This window comes from Mustela nigripes, chromosome 1 (genome assembly GCF_022355385.1).
Source record: "Mustela nigripes isolate SB6536 chromosome 1, MUSNIG.SB6536, whole genome shotgun sequence".
NCBI lineage: Eukaryota > Metazoa > Chordata > Mammalia > Carnivora > Mustelidae > Mustela > Mustela nigripes.
The window spans coordinates 36,932,900-36,950,147 of record NC_081557.1 but is presented as its reverse complement, the minus strand read 5'-3'; the positions used below and the strand labels follow the sequence as shown (position 1 = coordinate 36,950,147).

Below are 17,248 nucleotides of genomic sequence, written 5' to 3'. Positions count from 1 at the left end.
TCAGCAGGAGCCCGCTTCCCCCTCTCTCTGCCTGTGTCTCTGCCTACTTGTGATCTTTGTCTCTCTGTCAAATAAATAAATAAAATCTTTTAAAAAAAATAGATTTATGCGACCACCACCAGGCATGATACAATTTCAAGGATCCTTCCTGCTATCCTTTTATGGTCACAGCCACTTCCCTTCTCACCCCTCTGGCAACTACTAAGCTGTTTGTTCATATCTCTGTAATTTTGTCAAAGATGTAATGTATATTAACTGTACAATGTAACCACAGAGATTGTATTTTCATGCAACATAATTCCCTTGAGATGAACCTAAGATGTATATACAACTGGTTGTTTCACTTCTGTGTATTCATAAATTTTACAAGAACTGTATCTGGTTTCCAAGCCCACTTATCAAGAAGGAACAATCTGTTGGTGTGAAATGAGACCCCCAAAAGCATAAAAACTGGACTTAGCAATAACAAAGCTCAGCAGTTTAGAGCCACCATAATGCAGGACCAACCACACCCACTTCAATTGCCCTGGAGGCTCATTGTGTTACAGAAGAAAAAAAAAATTTAAGATTTTATTTATTTATTTAACAGAGGGAGGCAGTAAAAGAAGGAACACAAGAAGGGGGAGTGGGAGGGAGAAGCAGGTTTCCCACTGAGCAAGGGGCCCAATGAAGGGCTCGATGGATCCCTACACCCTGGGATCTTGACCTGAGCTGAAGGCAGATGCTTAACGACAGCCACCCACAGGCGCACCTACAGAAGAGAATTTGAATTATCATGACCAAGTCATTAAGGAAACTATTAAGTATGAAAAGAAGACAAGACATAGTACATTTTATAAAACCTCATTTTAGGTCTGCACTTAAAATGTCATTGGCAGTGCATATACATTGTTGTGTACTCTTTTTTTTTTTTTTTTTAAGATTTTATTTATTTGACAGAGAAAGAGAGAGAGCACAAGCAGGAGGAGCGGCAGGCAGAAGGAAAGGAAGAAGCAGGTTCCTCGAGGAGCAGGGAATCTGATGCGGGGTTCGATCCCAGGACCCTGATACCATGACCTAAGCCGAAGGCAGATGCTTAACCCACTGCGCCACCCAGCTGCCCCACATTGTTGTATATTAAATACAGAGCTTATTCCATAGATATCAGGACCTTATATACCTGATTTCCTCCTGACTTATAATATGCACCTTGTTTTGGGTCTTGTTTTTACTCTAGTATATAATTGTATCATTTTGAATGCTTTTTCCTTTTTTTAAGTTTTTGTTTTTGTTGTTGTTTTTGAGAGAGGGAGCACGCAAGAACGGGGGAGGGGTAGAGGGAGAGGATCTGAAGCAGACTCCCCACTGAGCGGAGAAGCCCCAGTTGGGAGTTTGAACTCATGACTGAGATCATTACCTGAGCTGAAATGAAGAGTCTGACTGAGCCACCTAGGCACCCCTCATTTTGAATGCTTTTTTTTTTTTTTTAAGTTTTTATTTATTTGACATAGAGAGAGTGAGTCTAAGAGGGAGAATACAAACAGGCAGAGTGGCAGGCAGAGAAAGAGAGAGAAGCAGGCCCCTGCTGAGCAGAGAGCCAGAAACAGGGCTGAATCCCAGGACCCTGGGGTCATGAGCTGAGCCAAAGGTAGACGCTTAACCGACTAAGACACCAAGGTGGCCCCCCCACCTTTTTTCCCCCAAAGATTTAATGCTTTCTAACTTTAAGTTGAGAGCAAAAGCCTTGTCATATACCTAGAATCATAAAAACGTAGGTGTCTAGGAAATCAAAGCCTAGAGAAAAGGAACTTGTCCTCATATCACAAAATGGTCAAACATTGAAAAAGCTGGAATTAGAACCTGAATCCTGTCACCTACTTTACTGCCTCTTATTATTTTTTTTTAAAGATTTTATTTATTGGGACACCTGGGTGGCTCAGTTGGTTAAGCAGCTGCCTTTGGCTCAGGTCATGATCCCAGGGTTCTGGGATCGAGTCCCACATCGGGCTCCTTGCTCAGCAGGGAGCCTGCTTCTCCCTCTGCCTCTGCCTGCCTCTTTGTGCTCGCTCGCTCTCTCTCCCTCTGTCTCTGACAAATAAATAAATAAAATATTTAAAAAAAAAAAAGATTTTATTTATTTATTTGACAGCGAGAGATCACAAGTAGGCAGAGAGAGAGGAAGGGAAGGAAGCAGGCTCCCTGCCGAGCAGAGAGCCCGATTCGGGACTCGATCCCAGGACCCTGAGATCATGACCTAAGCCGAAGGCAGCGGCTTAACCCACTGAGCCACCCAGGCGCCCCAACTGCCTCTTATTTTTTAACCATGAGTTCTTCAAAGCTGCACCTATAGATGCCTAATAAATTCCAGATGAATTAAATATTTTTATATCAGTGATAGGTTTAATGAGAGATTATTAGGGATTTGTTTATCATTATTTAACACAGATTAAACAGAATAACTAAAGATAACACACTAGACAAAACAACAATGGAAATGCTTCACAAAGAACTCTGTACAGACAGTGGAGTTGATTGAATCTTATTGGGGTGGAAGGGATTTTAAGTTCTAAGGTCAGTGTATAAGACTAACATCATATATTAAAAAGATTACTAAGGGAGCGCTGTGTGGCTCACGGTTAAGCCTCTACCTTTGGCTCAGGTCATGATCTCGCATCCTGGGATTGAGCCTTGCAACCCTGCAATGGGCTCCTTGCTCCGCAGAGAGTCTGCTTCTCCCTCTCCCTGCCACTTCCCCTACTTGTGCTCTATCTCTCTGTCAAAGAAATAAATAAAATCCTTAAAAAAAAAAAAAAGAAAAAAGATTACTAAGGGGCTCCTGGGTGGCTCAGTTGCTTAGGTGTCTGTCTGCCTTTGGCTCAGGTCATGATCTGTGGGTCTTAGGCTCAAACTCTACATCAGGCCCCATGCTCTGTGAGGCTCTGCTTTTTGCTCTCCCTCTATGGTCCTGTGTTCATACCCTCTGTTTCAAATAAATGAAATCTTTACAAAAATAAAAATAAAAAGATTACTAAAACTGGCTCTGAGGGATGACTTTTTTCCCCCCAGCTGAGTGCCAGTCAAGTAATTTGTTTGCATTTAGGGAACAGATACAAAATGTTACACATTATCTTTAAACAACAGAATCACCCAACAAGACAAGAGGCTCATACAATGCTAGGCACACAGGAAGAGAGACTTGCCTGAGGCTTTAAAGAGATTATGAAATTTCCCACTTATGTTCCCTCCTCTAGACAATAAGAGCCATTGAGTGTGAAGGCGGGTGGGATCCCTCCCTTCCATTCACTTTGTGTGTATTAGTTGCACATGCTCAAGCCAACTGCTGTGGTAGGTAAAATGGCCACATGGTCTTTATGGCCTCATCCCAAGCTCCAATGCCCGTACCTGGGTCTACTTCCAGAATAAAGACCCAACACCTCACACATTCCTGTGTTTAGTTAGGTCTTTCTCTCAACAAGATTGCCAGAGTTTGTCTTAGCACTTTACCTTCAAGAAGTGAGAGAGATTTAAATCTACTAACACTTTTAAACTTTTGGGCAATCTGTAGGGCACTTGGCTGGCTCCATCAGTGGAGCATGTGACTCTTGGTCTTGGGCTTATAGGTTCAAGCCCTACATTGGGTGTAGAGATTACTTAAAATATTATTTTTTAAATATTTTATTTGAGAGAGAGAGAGAGAGCACAAGCAGGGGGTGTGGCAGGCAGACAGGGAGAAGAAGAAGCAGGCTCTAGCTCAACAGGAAGCATCATGTGGGGCTTGATCCCAGGATGTTGGGACCACAACCTGAGCCAAAGGCAGACACTTAACCAACAGAGCCACGCAGGTGCCCCCAAAATAAAATCTTTAAATAAAAATAAATTTGGGGCAATTTAGAAAAAAAATAAACTAACATTTTATGAATTTTAGAGTGTATAAGGTATTTTCACATAAAGTTTCCCATTTTACCTTTAAAATAATTCTCCAAACAGCAACTAATTAGTAGAATTAGATCTAAAATCCAAGTTCCCGGGCACCTGGGTGGCTCAGTGGGTTAAGCCTCTGCCTTCGGCTCAGGTCATGATCTCAGGGTTCTGGGATCGAGTCCCACATCGGGCTCTCTGCTCAATGGAGAGCCTGCTTCCTCCTCTCTCCCTCTCTGCCTACTTGTGATCTCTCTCTGTCGAATGTATAAATAAAATCTTTAAAAAAAATAAATAAATAAATAAAATAAAATCCAAGTTCCCTAACTACAAATGAACTGTTCTTCTCTAGAACGATAGGAATCTCAGGAAATAAAAAACTCCGCAAGGTTCCTAAGCAGCAAAATTTTGGAGTGTTTGGAGTAAATCAGATTTCCTCGAATTTCATTTTACATGGCCTAAGATAAAAATTGTATTGCAGTATATGGATACACCACTCGCAAAAATAATGGAAGGCAGTCTAAAGATTACGCCAGAGTGGGGCTGGACATGATAAGAGGAAATGATGGTTTGGAATTAAAACCCCTTTTGTTATTTTTGCAAAAGTTCCCTACACTGAGACCAGTGCTATCACTACTGCCATCTGCTGGTTGTAATGAAAAACCATTCATGGTTTCTCAGGTTTTAGTAAGAATCTCCAGAGTTGGGGTGTCTGGGTGGCTCAGTGGGTTAAAGCCTGTCTTCAGCTGGGGTCTTGATCTCGGGGTCCTGGGATCGAGCCCCACATCTTGCTTCCTGCTCAGCGGGGAGCCTCCTTCCTCCTCTCTCTCTCTGCTTGCCTCTCTGCCTACTTGTGATCTGTCAAATTAATAAATAAAATCTTAAAAAAAAAAATCTCCAGGGTTGAACCCTGCAATTTGTATTCTGAACCAAATCTCCATGGATTCTCATGTAGCCAGTCCATACCTAGGGGATTGGTATAAGGCTGTGATAGATAAGAGGTACTATTTTTCCCCATCACTAAACCTAAGGCAAATTAATTTGGCAAACATGGCAGACGACCAGTTGTAATCTCATTACTATTTATAGTTGAAGCTACTTAAAAAACAAAAACCCAATACACAGGCAGGTGAAACAATTTTATTTCACAGTTGTCTTTAAAAACACAAAGACACTATGTTCTTCATATAAAAACATTAGTACAGATAACTATACTTACTAGAAAATGATTATATAGACCCTCTCAAAGAAAAATCATACCATTATATGGTTTCAGACAAGTTGCTTAGGAAAAACACATCTGGACTGATTCCTAAAACATACCATAAGACCACCCTGCATCTTTTGGTTCAAAGTATAGATTACTGTCATCAGTACATGTTCCTGAATTCTTACAGATTTGATAATACACACATAGACTGGCTTGTAACTTAATGTTCCATTGGTTCATCAGCCTTTTCTGCAGGTTCATCAGCAGGTTGAGCAGGCTGTAGGGGAAGAAAAAAGAAAACAGGTTAAAAAGAAAAAAATCACTTGACCAATATATACTTCTTATCACAAATATTATAAAAAATATGCAAGAAAAAGGGGTTAGGAGATATTCTGGATACTCAATTTTAGTTAACTAAAATATTTTAGTTAACTGCCCTGTTAAAGTTTCTGAACAAACGTTTTTTGTTTTTAAGCAGGCATCATTTTATAGGTCTGAAAACCAAAACATCATTGAACAATTCCAGCATTTTATCATACTTTGTCTTGTTCAGGAACAAAGGCCTCCTTTTTATTATCACTTCTAGCCTTAGAATATAATCAGTACATTTTTGACATTCTCATCTTCTTCAGCACTAATAACACAGAGAAAACATGATCAAACAAATCAGCTGTGTGTAACTCACAGCATTCTTCCCAACAGCACTGGTTCTTACCAGCAACAGTTTAAATAATGCAAATCCTACTCCTCCAAATAGTACCAACAATATCCTCTCCAAGTTGAAAAAAAAAATTGACAATGCAGAAAATATTTCTCTCTAGGACACTTTATTTTCAATTACACAGCCATCAGATAAGTATCTATAAATAGCAACTCTGTATTCTAAATACCCAACAAAAAAGACCAGTATTTAATCTAAGATTTCCCAACACTTGCTGATCCTTTTCTCAGTATTTGTGAAGGGCCAATTCAGTTTCCAAAGGGACCCCAATAAACTTTCTCTCAGTCCCCACTCCTATAGACTCGTGGCTGGCTTTAGGATTTCCTTTAACCAACAGAATAAGCAAAACTGATGCTGTGCCCCTCCCAGGCCTAGCCTTTAAGAATGTCTACCACCTTCCGTTTTTGAGCTTTTGAACTTTTGCAAGCCCTGAGCTGTTACCCTGCTAAAGAGACCCTGGTGAAGAGAGGCTCTGAGACTACATGGACAGTGGTCCAGTCATCTTAGCAGAGGTCCCAACCTTCTAGCTGTCCCTATAGGATATACCTAGAGAGTATGAATAATGAAGACTGTGAATAAAGCCACCTTGGATGTTCCAGTCCCACTGCTTCAACTGACTATAAGAGACCCTAAATGAGACCAGCAAAAGAATGACTTAGCCACAGTCCACAAAGAGATTTGCGAAAAACACCAACAGAGAGCCAAATCATCAACCCTCGTTGCTTATGGAGATTACCGCCCCCTCAGTACTTTACATTATTCAGTTCCAAGTTTTCCTACTGCCATTTGAACTGCGAGCCTATCTCAATAATTAAAGCCAAAAATGGTGTCTTTCCTCCACAACTGTGGTAGGAACAGCAGTTTATGACAGAACTAAACCTTCTGGTATTATGATTAGTTATATACCTGTGCCTTTCTCTGCGGTCTTTCTTCAAGACCTTCCAGGAATGGAGATACATCATCATCATCATAAATCGTGAACTCCAAGTCTTTACCAACAATTCCAATGGAGACATTCTGGGGGCAGGAGGAGGGAAAGATAAAAATTGAAAATCAGGAGAATTCATATTGAAAAATGCTTTTGATTAAATGTTGAGTGAAAAAAACAAAATAAAAGTTTATATAGCACTTAATAAAACTAAAAAGTACTTAAGTGTAGAGAAAAAAGGAAGATGAAAACTAGTAGATCCCTGTTTAACTTGCAAATTTAATATTCACTTTTGATAATCATGAGGAACGCCAAAGGTCTGGCCTCCTAGGAATTTGTAACGAGGCTCATAATGGAAATGTGCTGCAGACCAGTGTTACCAGACCAAGCAACTTGTCTGGGAAGTAAGCCTAACTTCAAAGAAATAATCAGGTTTGTTTCCTATGTGAGTTAAGACATGGTAATTCTTTTTTTTTTTTTTTTTTTAAAGATTTTATTTATTTATTTGACAGAGAGAGATCACAAGTAGGTAGAAAGGCAGGCAGAGAGAGAGAGGAGGAGGAAACAGGCTCCCTGCCGAGCAGAGAGCCCGATGTGGGACTCGATCCCAGGACCCTGAGATCATGACCTGAGCCGAAGGCAGCGGCTTAACCCACTGAGCCACCCAGGCGCCCAACATGGTAATTCTTAATAAGGAAAGAGAATAAGTTTTAGGTTCTAAAATGTTGACTTTGGTGGGGTCTTGAACTCTTTTCTACATGTTAAAATTCAAGAGCAATTCTTAAAATGCTCAATGAATGCCAACCAGTGTAAAAAGGCCTTCTATAAGATTAAAATTTTAGTGAAAAATTGAGGCATGATATATAGGCCTTCTCTCAATGATTTCACTATCATTCTCCATGAGTCAGTAAACATATGAAATGAGAAAGCCAGATACCTGAGCAAAGTTTTCCAAATTGCAAACGTCAACAAGTAACTGTAAACCCCGATTTTAAAAGATAGTTGTCTTGGAGTGATGGCATTATGGGTACTTTACTCATTTTTGGGGGGAGTGGGGTGGGCAGGGAGAGAGAATCTTAAGCAGGTTCCACACTCAGCATGGAGCCTGATGCAGGTTTGATCTTATCATGACCTGAATCAAAATCAAGAGTCAGATCCTTAACCAACTGAGCTACCCAGGTGCCCCTATGGTAAACAAATAAAAATAATTTAATGTACATTCCTGATTTTTAAAAAATTACTTTTAGGATAGGAAAAATTATTTTTAAAAGATTACACAGGCTATAAATTTTTCACATACATATACAATAATAACTATCCAATCACGATAATAAGATAGATTTACAAAATGCTGACTGATCTCCCTTTCATGATCATTAACCACAAGGAGGCCTATAGTGGTTCCTGCATTGTACTATACAGGTCCCTAGATCATCCAATCTCCTCTCTCCTGGACATCTTTCTAAGATTTTCCATTCTCCTTGCTCCTCATTTCACTGAGAAAACAGAAGCATAGTAACTACTGTTTCCTGTATCTACGTCCCTAGATTCTCTCCCTTCCTGTTAGTGTGAATGAATCAATATCCTAAGGTCTACCTTTCCACCTGTATACTGTTTAAGGACATTGGTCCACCAGTTTTTCTCCTATTTCTCCAACATAACTGTTTCTCTTTACACTGGATTATTCTTATAATCATGCACCAGACATGCTGTAATTTCTCCCATTTTAAAAAACCAAAACAACGAAAAACTCTCACTACATTCTCTTCCAACCACCACCCCATTTCTCTGAACCTGCAAGAGAATGAAAGCCACTTCCAATTCCTCTTCTCCCATTCTGTCCCGATTCCATTCCTTTCAGTTTTGGGCTCACTGTTTCAATAAAATTGTCTAGTCAAGTCCCCTTCATTATTAATCTAATGGTTACTTCTCATTCCCTATCTTCCTTGATGTATTAGCAATTTTTCATTCCCTCTTCCTCGAAATAGTTTCTTCATTTGTTTTCAAGAATGCTTTCCTCCAACCTTCTTTGTCATCTTTCTCAGTCTCTTTTTGTTGATACTCACGTTCCAATCTCTAAAGGTGCGATAGGCACTCTAGAGGGCTCTTTGTCCAGGCCTCAAACCTCTTGAGAAACTATTTGATTCCTTCAGTGGTTTCATCCAATTCAATCTCTAAATGTCATTTCTACATAAAGACTCCAAACTTTCTAAGTCTAGCTAGATCATTTTCCACCAAACTCCAGGGCATACACATCTGATAGCTGCTTAGTATTATCATCTTTTTTTTTAAAGTAAGCTTTATGCCCAACATGGGGCTTGAACTCATAACCCCAAGATCAAGAGCTGTATAGTCTACTGACTGAGCCAGCCTGGTGCCCCAATATCTGCTTATTCTCTATCAGCAATGGACAGTAGGCATTAACAAGTTTTAAGTCCTAAGCTAACTGCCTGATCTTTCTCCGCAACTCCTACCCCAAGACTTGTTCTTTCCACTGTCTTATAATCAGCTCAGTAAATCATAAATCTCTCCTTCCTCTAATCAATCCCAAAATCTTGAAAACAACTTTTTTTGTTGTTTTTACACCCTCACAACCAATTCACTAGCAAATGTTTTTAGCTCTAATTTTAAAACATACCCAAAACTGAACCCCTTATCTGATCTCCAACTTCAAGGCTCTTTTACACCACAATTCCTCTGTATTCTATATCACCGTAACAGTTTCAAAACTATTTTCACCCATGTTGCCCACTACAATCTATTTTCAGAATGGCATCCAGAATAACTCTTTTGAAACCTAAATCAAATCATGGTATTCTTCTGTTCAAACTTAATAATCTATTCAGTAAAATCCAAAGTACCTACAATGGTTTATACACAATCTGGGCTCCATTATTGCACTTTAGTCATTCTCTTCCTCTTGATCTCCAACACTCCTGGCCTTCTTGCCTCAAAGACTAGAAATATTCTGGACTCAAAGCCCTTATACTTGTATTCCCTGGAATGATCTTGCTCTAGACATCTGAATAACTCACTAACTCACCTCCTTTAGACATCTTCCTCAAATTTCACGTTCTCAGTGAAGCCATCTTTAACCAACCTATTTTAAATGTCCCTCACCACACCTTCTTCCCATATCCAGATGGTCCTTCTTTTTCCTCTTAACCTATTTTTTCTGTAGTATTTATCATTTTCTAATGTATTATATAATTTACTTATACATATATTGTCTACCTCCTCGACCTGAATGTATGCTCCAAGAAAGCCAAGATGTTTGCTGTGTTTATTATATTCTCAATGTCTACTGCCTACACATGATAGGTGCTCAATATATATATTTGTTAACTGAGTTAATAATACAAAGATATTCCCACCTGCTGAAGAAACTGAAGGACATTTCACCTAAGACTTATTGATTTTATTGCTTTATTCCAAAAAGAAATGTTTGAAAATCATTTCAAAATCAGATCATTTAGTGAATAGCTTAAAGAAAAAGAATGAACCAACCAAGGAAACCAACTCCCAAATTAAAGAACTGTTAAGCATATACTCCATTATATTTACGAAATCAATGACTGACCTATAATGTTGAAATCTTGAATTGAAGAACATGTTATCTACCTTTGTAGTTAGGTCCTGTTCTGCCGGAAGCGTCTCTCGTAAGGCACGCAGACCATGTTTCACCAGTTCATTTAAATTGCCTATATAATAAATTAACAATTATTTCTTAATTTCACCTTCCTGCTAGGCTACTTTTATTTGTCAGGTCTATTATGGTTTCAGTCACATACTAAATATATCACAATAATAACAGCCAAAATTGTAATGTTTAGCCATATAATCTTCTTCTTTTTTTTTTTTTTTAAAGATTTTTTATTTATTTATTTGACAGAGAGAGATCACAGTAGACATAGAGGCAGGCAGAGAGAGAGAGAGAGGGAAGCAGGCTCCCTGCTGAGCAGAGAGCCCGATGCGGGACTCGATCCCCGGATCCTGAGATCATGACCTGAGCCGAAGGCAGCGGCTTAACCCACTGAGCCACCCAGGCACCCTAGCCATATAATCTTCTAATAATAATAAATAACATCACCATTATTTTATGTATTAAGAAAATACATGATTTTTATTCCTAAATTTGGCCTTTTTTATGCTAAATCAAATGGGAATCCTGATTCACAAATGCTACAGCACAAAGTTTTGTAGAATGTATTCTATGGAAGGTGTTTGCTCTTTATAAACAAAGTCTCCAACTCTTTCTATGCGGCCAGTATTAACCTGATACCAAACTAGAAAAAAATACCACAAGAAACTAAAACTACAGATCAATAATCCTTACGGATACAGACACACAAAAAAAACCTCAACAAAATATCCGCAAAATGAATCCAGCAACATTTATGTTTATATAAACATTTATATATATATAGTTTATATTATAAATCATGAGCAAGAAGGATTTATCCTGGGAATACAAAGCTGGTTTAACATTCAAAAGTCAAATAATGCAATATACCATGATAGAATGAAGGGGAAACAATCACATGGTCACCTCAAGAGATGTCCAAAAAGGATGTGTTAAGGTCTAAGACCCTTGCATAAGCAAAGCACTTGAAAAGCTTGTCCTATGACCACATCTTACATCAACATTTTACTTTTTTTTCCCATAGTTACATTAATTTTTTACTTGTTTATGGACTATTTAATACAGAAATATCTGTGTGGCTAAAAATAAGAGAATCACAGAAAACTAAAAGCTGATAAAAGAACTTATAACTGGTAAACAGTACACTGGTCCTCAACTCTGGTTGGGACACACTTCAGACCAACAGAACCAAGACTCTTCAAAGTTGAGGACATTTGTATTTTCCTATTTGTATTCTGACAAAGTTCTATTGTGATGGAAACTACTGTGATGGCTACATGGGGTAATAACCAGTATGTATGAGAAAAATAATGAACACTCCATGGGCTTATTTGAAAACAAAGTAAAACAAAAACTCCTTCTGTAAGGCTGATAGTTTTCTTCATTTAGGATACTATTTATTCACTATATAAAGACTAGAGGGGACCCCCCCCCAAAAAAAATCACTCACACTCCATAAATCCAGACATATGTCTCTCCAAGTAAGTACGAGCTGATTGAGAACGGGCTCCAATGGACATAGCTCTACAGTCAAAATAGTTGGCAGACGGACAGGTTTGGAAAATGTGAGGGCCCATATCCTACAAATAGAAAAGAAATACATATACATACACACACTGTATAATTTCTAGTCAGTTTTCTTTTGTTTTTGTTTTTGCCTTTTTTAAAGATTTTTTTTTATTTATTTGACAGAGAGAGAGAGACAACACAAGTAGGCAGAGGAGCAGGCAGAGCGATGGGGAAGTAGGCTCCCAGCTGACCAGAGAGCCTGATGTGAGCTTTGATCCTAGGACCCCACGATCATGACCCAAGCCAAAGGCAGAGGCTTAACCCAATAAGCCACACAGGAACCCTCTAGTCAGTTTTTTTTAAAAAATCATAAAAATATAATAATTCTATTAACTTACATCATAACCAGCAATCAGCAGTCCAACACCATATGGTCTCCGGCCATATCGCTGGGTTGGTATCTGGGTCTCTTAAACTAGTTAAAGAAACTGTTCTAACAAGTAATAAAGTATTAAATTTATTCTCAAATTAAACACTATTAACAAAGAGCTCTGTTTTTGTTGCTCTTCTTTTAAAGTTGCTGCACAATCCACCACAGCAAGAAGAAATACAAGAGAAATATTTCTTTGGCCTAGTATTACAAAAATGTTAGAACTATCCACCCAACCCAAGAATGAGTGCTAGCAAAATGGTCTCTTCACATAGAGTACTTCATCTGTTTTGGATATAAGGGATCATGAATTTTGAAGGACATCTAGAACCACCAATAAAAAACTTTAAATCTTCTCTAAAAATGAGACTTGACTGATTTTCCTCAAATTGAGCTTATCTAGGGCTAGAAAAGGGCTGACAAATAAGCAGCCCAAATCCTTATTTAGAATACATTTTTCCATGACAAAATGCCCCACAATTCCTTCAAAATTTTAAACATTTTGTTGTTGAAAAGTAACTAACCTTAAAGTTTTCAAAATTTTACCTATGCTATGTATTATATTCCCAATAATTAACATAACACTTAAGTATCAAAACTCTATTTAAAGTTCACATTCATAAATGCTAACAAAAAAAGGATACTGCTTCCAATTAGAGATACAAGACGAGACACAGGAAGAGGTCTGTCAAATACAAATCTGGAATCCAAACACTCCTGGCGCATAAAATTACTAAAAAGGAAACAAGGAAAATTAGTTATTTCACATCAGAGTTATTTCAGTCTAAATAAAGTAGTTTGATTTTTTTGTTTTGTTGTTTTCTTCACATGGATTACATCCATGTAAGGGAATGAGAAAGGCCACAAGGATGTGTATTTATACCAAACTCTTGGGACACATGAGGTTTAAAAAAAAAAAAGGATTAAAATACTCCTTAGTCTAGATAAACTTGGTCTCTGAGCACTTTAGAGAACAGAGAAGGCTGAGCAAGAGAAAAAGAGCAATAAATTACCCAAAAGGTACTGCGTTACATGCTTTACATGTTGGGCTCTTAAACAAAAACCTTGAAAAAGTAAATACTAAAAGAACTGATGATTTAAGTAACTAGCCTCATCTCAAATACTAAGGGGTAAAAGAAAGAATAAAACTCAATCTGTGTGCCTTCAAAGCCCCAGCTCTTCATTTTTAGAATGCCTCTCAACTAGATATAATCTGTTTCCTCTGGACTCACAGAAATCTACCTGTTACTCTCCACTTTCTACCTTGTATTATGGATATACTACTAGATTTTAAGTTCCTAGAAAAGATGCTTATATGACTCATCCTTGTGTACCCTGCAGTATCCAGTATTGAGCTTTGCAAGAAATATATGTCTAATAAATACTGGCATATTAAAGAATGCAAGAGTAGTTCCCCCAAACCTCAGAAATCAGACCAAAGTGTCAAGGTCTTCTTCGTCATAACATTGTCTCAAACAATATATCCTGAGTTAACAAGTATCACATTATTTGGTGACTTCTCAAAAGCTTTAATCTTTTTTTTTTTTTCAGATTTTTTTAATTTATCTTTTTGACAGAGATCACAAGTAGGCAGAGAGTGAGAGAGAAGCAGGCTCCCTGCCAAGCAGAGAGCCTGATATAGGGCTCGATCCCAGGATCCCGAGATCATGATCTGAGCCGAAGGCAGAGGCTTAACCCACTGAGCCACCCAGGCGCCCTACAAAAGCTTTAATCTTAACATGGTTGGGGCGCCTGGGTGGCTCAGTGGGTTAACCCGCTGCCTTCGGCTCAGGTCATGATCTCAGGGTCCTGTGATCGAGTTCCACATCGGGCTCTTTGCTCAGCAGGGAGCCTGCTTTCCTCTCTCTCTCTCTCTCTGCCTGCCTCTCTACCTACTTGTGATCTCTCTCTGTCAAATAAATAAATAAAATCTTTAAAAAAAAAAAAAATCTTAACATGGTTAAATCTAGTAGTTTCTACTAGAGGGATCAAGAAACAGAGCATTCAGCAACTGAGCCCAAATCCACTAAGGTATCACAATCTGAATTTAGAATCTCTACCAGACAACTTCCTAAAATGTCTTAACTGGACGAATCAAAAGGGGTATTTCTTTTGTTTTACATAATCATACTCACCATAACAGTCTAGCATCAGCAGTAAGTCCCGCAATTGAGATACCAATATGGTTGTCAACATGGAGAATTTTTTTCTGATGAGCTGCAAGCTCTGACTGTGCTCTCTAAACAGGGACATTATAAAACACAAAAACATTTATGCTTTATTATTTACACAGTGAAACTTACATTTGTTAGTTCCATTTCCTACATGAGGAAGATTTATTTACTGCCTCACTCACCTTTAGTGCAACCAACACTGCATGGGTTTTTGATTTCAGACCAACCGTGGCTGAACCTTGCTTGACAGCTTCCATTGCATACTCAATTTGATGAATCCTGCCCTAAAGAGAAAACAACAACACATCTTAGAGTCATCTTAAAAGACCCTTCATATATTCAAAATTGATCTAGTGTTCTTAAATCTCAGGTGAATATAGTTAAATCTCATATGATTTTTCTTTTCTATTATTTTATAAAGATTTTATTTATTTATTTGAGAGAGAGAAAGAGCATGACAGAGGAGAAGGTCAGAGGGAGAAGCAGATTCCCCATGGAGCTCGATCCCTGGATTCTGGGACCACAACTTGAGCCTAAGGCAGTCCCTTAATCAACTGAGCGACCCAGGCGCCCCTGATTTTTCCTTTAAATTAGGAAAGTTACTTTAATGATAAATCTAGGTTGCAAGAATGTCTGAAATGATTATATTCCCACAGCCTACAAATTTCATGAGTTGTGATTATTTTCTCACAGCCTACAAATTTCATGAGTTTTTCTTTCTTTTTAAAGTAGGCTCCACACCCAATGTGTGTCTCAAATTCACCACCCCAAGATCAAGAGCTGCTAGTGAGCTAGCTAGTTGACCCTCTAAAGCCACTTCACAGATAAAGTACAAAACATTTTTACCTGAGGGCTCCAAACCGTGACATCATTGTCATACTGGTTGCGAAACTAAAAGTAAAAGAAAAAACACCTATTGATTTAAGAACATTACAAATTCAAATTTTTAATAAGCTCTATCATTAAAAAATGTTCTCCCATCTGTTTCCATTCAACATTAACACATGCTGTTATACAACCTCATCGGAAGATTATTCAGTTGCAAAACAAATTCTAAAACTTACCAGGAGCTAAAAGGGACCTAGATGGGACCAACTTTCTATCTGTCGTACTCCCTTTGGGTTCAATTACTAAAGTTCAATAGTGTTCAACGTTCGTTCCCTGTTTATGCTCTTTCCTTATCCTGGTCCCTAATTAAAAGAGTTAAAAGCACTCTTCCTCTTTAAACTCGCTCAAATGTCTACCTCTTTAAGTCTTCATCTTTGTCTTTTCTCCCAAAATTCCAACATACACTCCCATCAATTCTTTATCTGCACGTCCCTTTCTGCTTAATGATTAGGAAGAGAGCAGATTTATCTTTGAACCCTTGCTGCACTCAAAACCGTGCCTTGAACGTATAAACATTCATACTGAATGAATAAACACAAGAATGTTCTCAGGAAGTCTGACGTTGACACAAACAGTTACAGCCATCAGAACCACGACTGCTTTAATAGACACTGAAACGAGCCTACTAGCCAAATACTGGGAGAATAATCGGGACCGGGGGAGAGTGAGAAAGTTGAGTGCTGGAATGGCAGATTATGGCTGGAAGTCCTGAAGCCAGGTGGTAGCCGTGACACCACCACTTCTCCCAGCTTCGGTTTATTCATCCGTAAAACTAGGTGACTGGACAAAATGAAAAGAACCCTTTCTTTTTAAAAAAGATTTATTGAGAGAGAGAGAAAGAGAGAGAGAGAGTGCGCGCACAACAGCGCGAGGGACGGGGAGGGAGGGAGAGGGAGAGAAGCAGACTCTCTGAGAAGCAGGGAACCCGACATGGGGCTTGACCCCAGGACCCTGGGATCATGACCCGAGACAAAGGCAGACGCTTAACTAACTGAACCACCCAGGTGCCCCAAAAGAACCCTTTCTGATCAAGCGGTAGGGGAGAAAGAAATCAGACGGACCCACAAGTAAAATGGACGCTGTCCTGGAACCCAAACCCAGGGATCAAGTCTGCTCTGGCAATACAGTGAAGCGTCGAAGTCTAGTCCCTGTGTCCCCTTCTCTCCCACACAAGGCACGAGGGGCCACTCTGAGCTGCTTGGAATTACACCACTGAAATAACTGGAGGAGCGAACTCAGCTGGCTGGCCGAGGAAACAGTGTCCCAGGCTTGGAAGAAAGCGAAACGAACCCCGGAGAACCGCGGCACCGACTACCCACCGCCCCTCTCCCGGCCAGGCCGGAGATGCTGAATCACTGCCGGAATCCTCCCGTTGGCGGGGGTTCCCATAGCCCCTAGCCCCGGGCCGCTCTGAGAATGACAGGACGGGGGGCTCGCCATTCCCCCCGCCCGCGGACCTCAGCCCCAAAACTGCCCGCGCTCGGAATCCAACGCACCATGGTTCCGGCGCGGATCTGGCTGCGGCCTCCTGCAGAGGTGCGGAATCCGAAAGGTTGCCGAAACTACCGCTCGACAATCTACAGAAAAGCCTTCGGGATTTTGACGAAGGCGGCGCAGGGCAGGGCAGTCTATCCCAGAGATATCGATAGAACCCGGCGCTCCCCCGCCCTCAAGGCTCGCCGCCTCTCCAAAGTGGGCGGGGCTCAGGAAGAAGGAGGAGTTGAGATTGGCGGGAAATCTTGGGTAAGGAGTGCGGGCGGCAGCAGAGAGTTGCGGGACGGCCGCTACAAAGTTGCCCTTCTTGGATTCTCAGTGGTTTGCAGATTCCCTGTGTTTTTGCAGATTCCC

At 39.7% G+C, this 17,248-nt stretch overlaps 1 protein-coding gene across 1 annotated transcript; it reads right to left on the bottom strand.

The window, feature by feature from the left end:
• Window positions 1-5,017: 5,017 nt before the first annotated feature.
• On the bottom strand, window positions 5,018-17,005 carry PSMA1 (proteasome 20S subunit alpha 1). Its single transcript, XM_059407926.1, has 10 exons — window positions 16,897-17,005; window positions 15,359-15,403; window positions 14,695-14,796; window positions 14,474-14,577; window positions 12,983-13,071; window positions 12,307-12,377; window positions 11,850-11,979; window positions 10,378-10,457; window positions 6,735-6,845; window positions 5,018-5,384 (listed from the first exon to the last, which is right to left on the bottom strand). The coding sequence occupies exons 1-10, from the start codon at window positions 16,897-16,899 to the stop codon at window positions 5,328-5,330; spliced, it is 792 nt and encodes a 263-aa protein (XP_059263909.1). The 5' UTR covers window positions 16,900-17,005; the 3' UTR covers window positions 5,018-5,327.
• Window positions 17,006-17,248: the final 243 nt, after the last annotated feature.

Coding starts and splice junctions, on each gene's coding strand:
- PSMA1 (XM_059407926.1), bottom strand. Junction 12,378..12,982: donor TGTATCTCTAATTGGAAGCA/GTATCCTTTTTT, acceptor AACTAGTTTAAG/AGACCCAGATACCAACCCAG. Junction 5,385..6,734: donor GACCGCAGAGAAAGGCACAG/GTATATAACTAA, acceptor CTTCCCCTACAG/CCTGCTCAACCTGCTGATGA.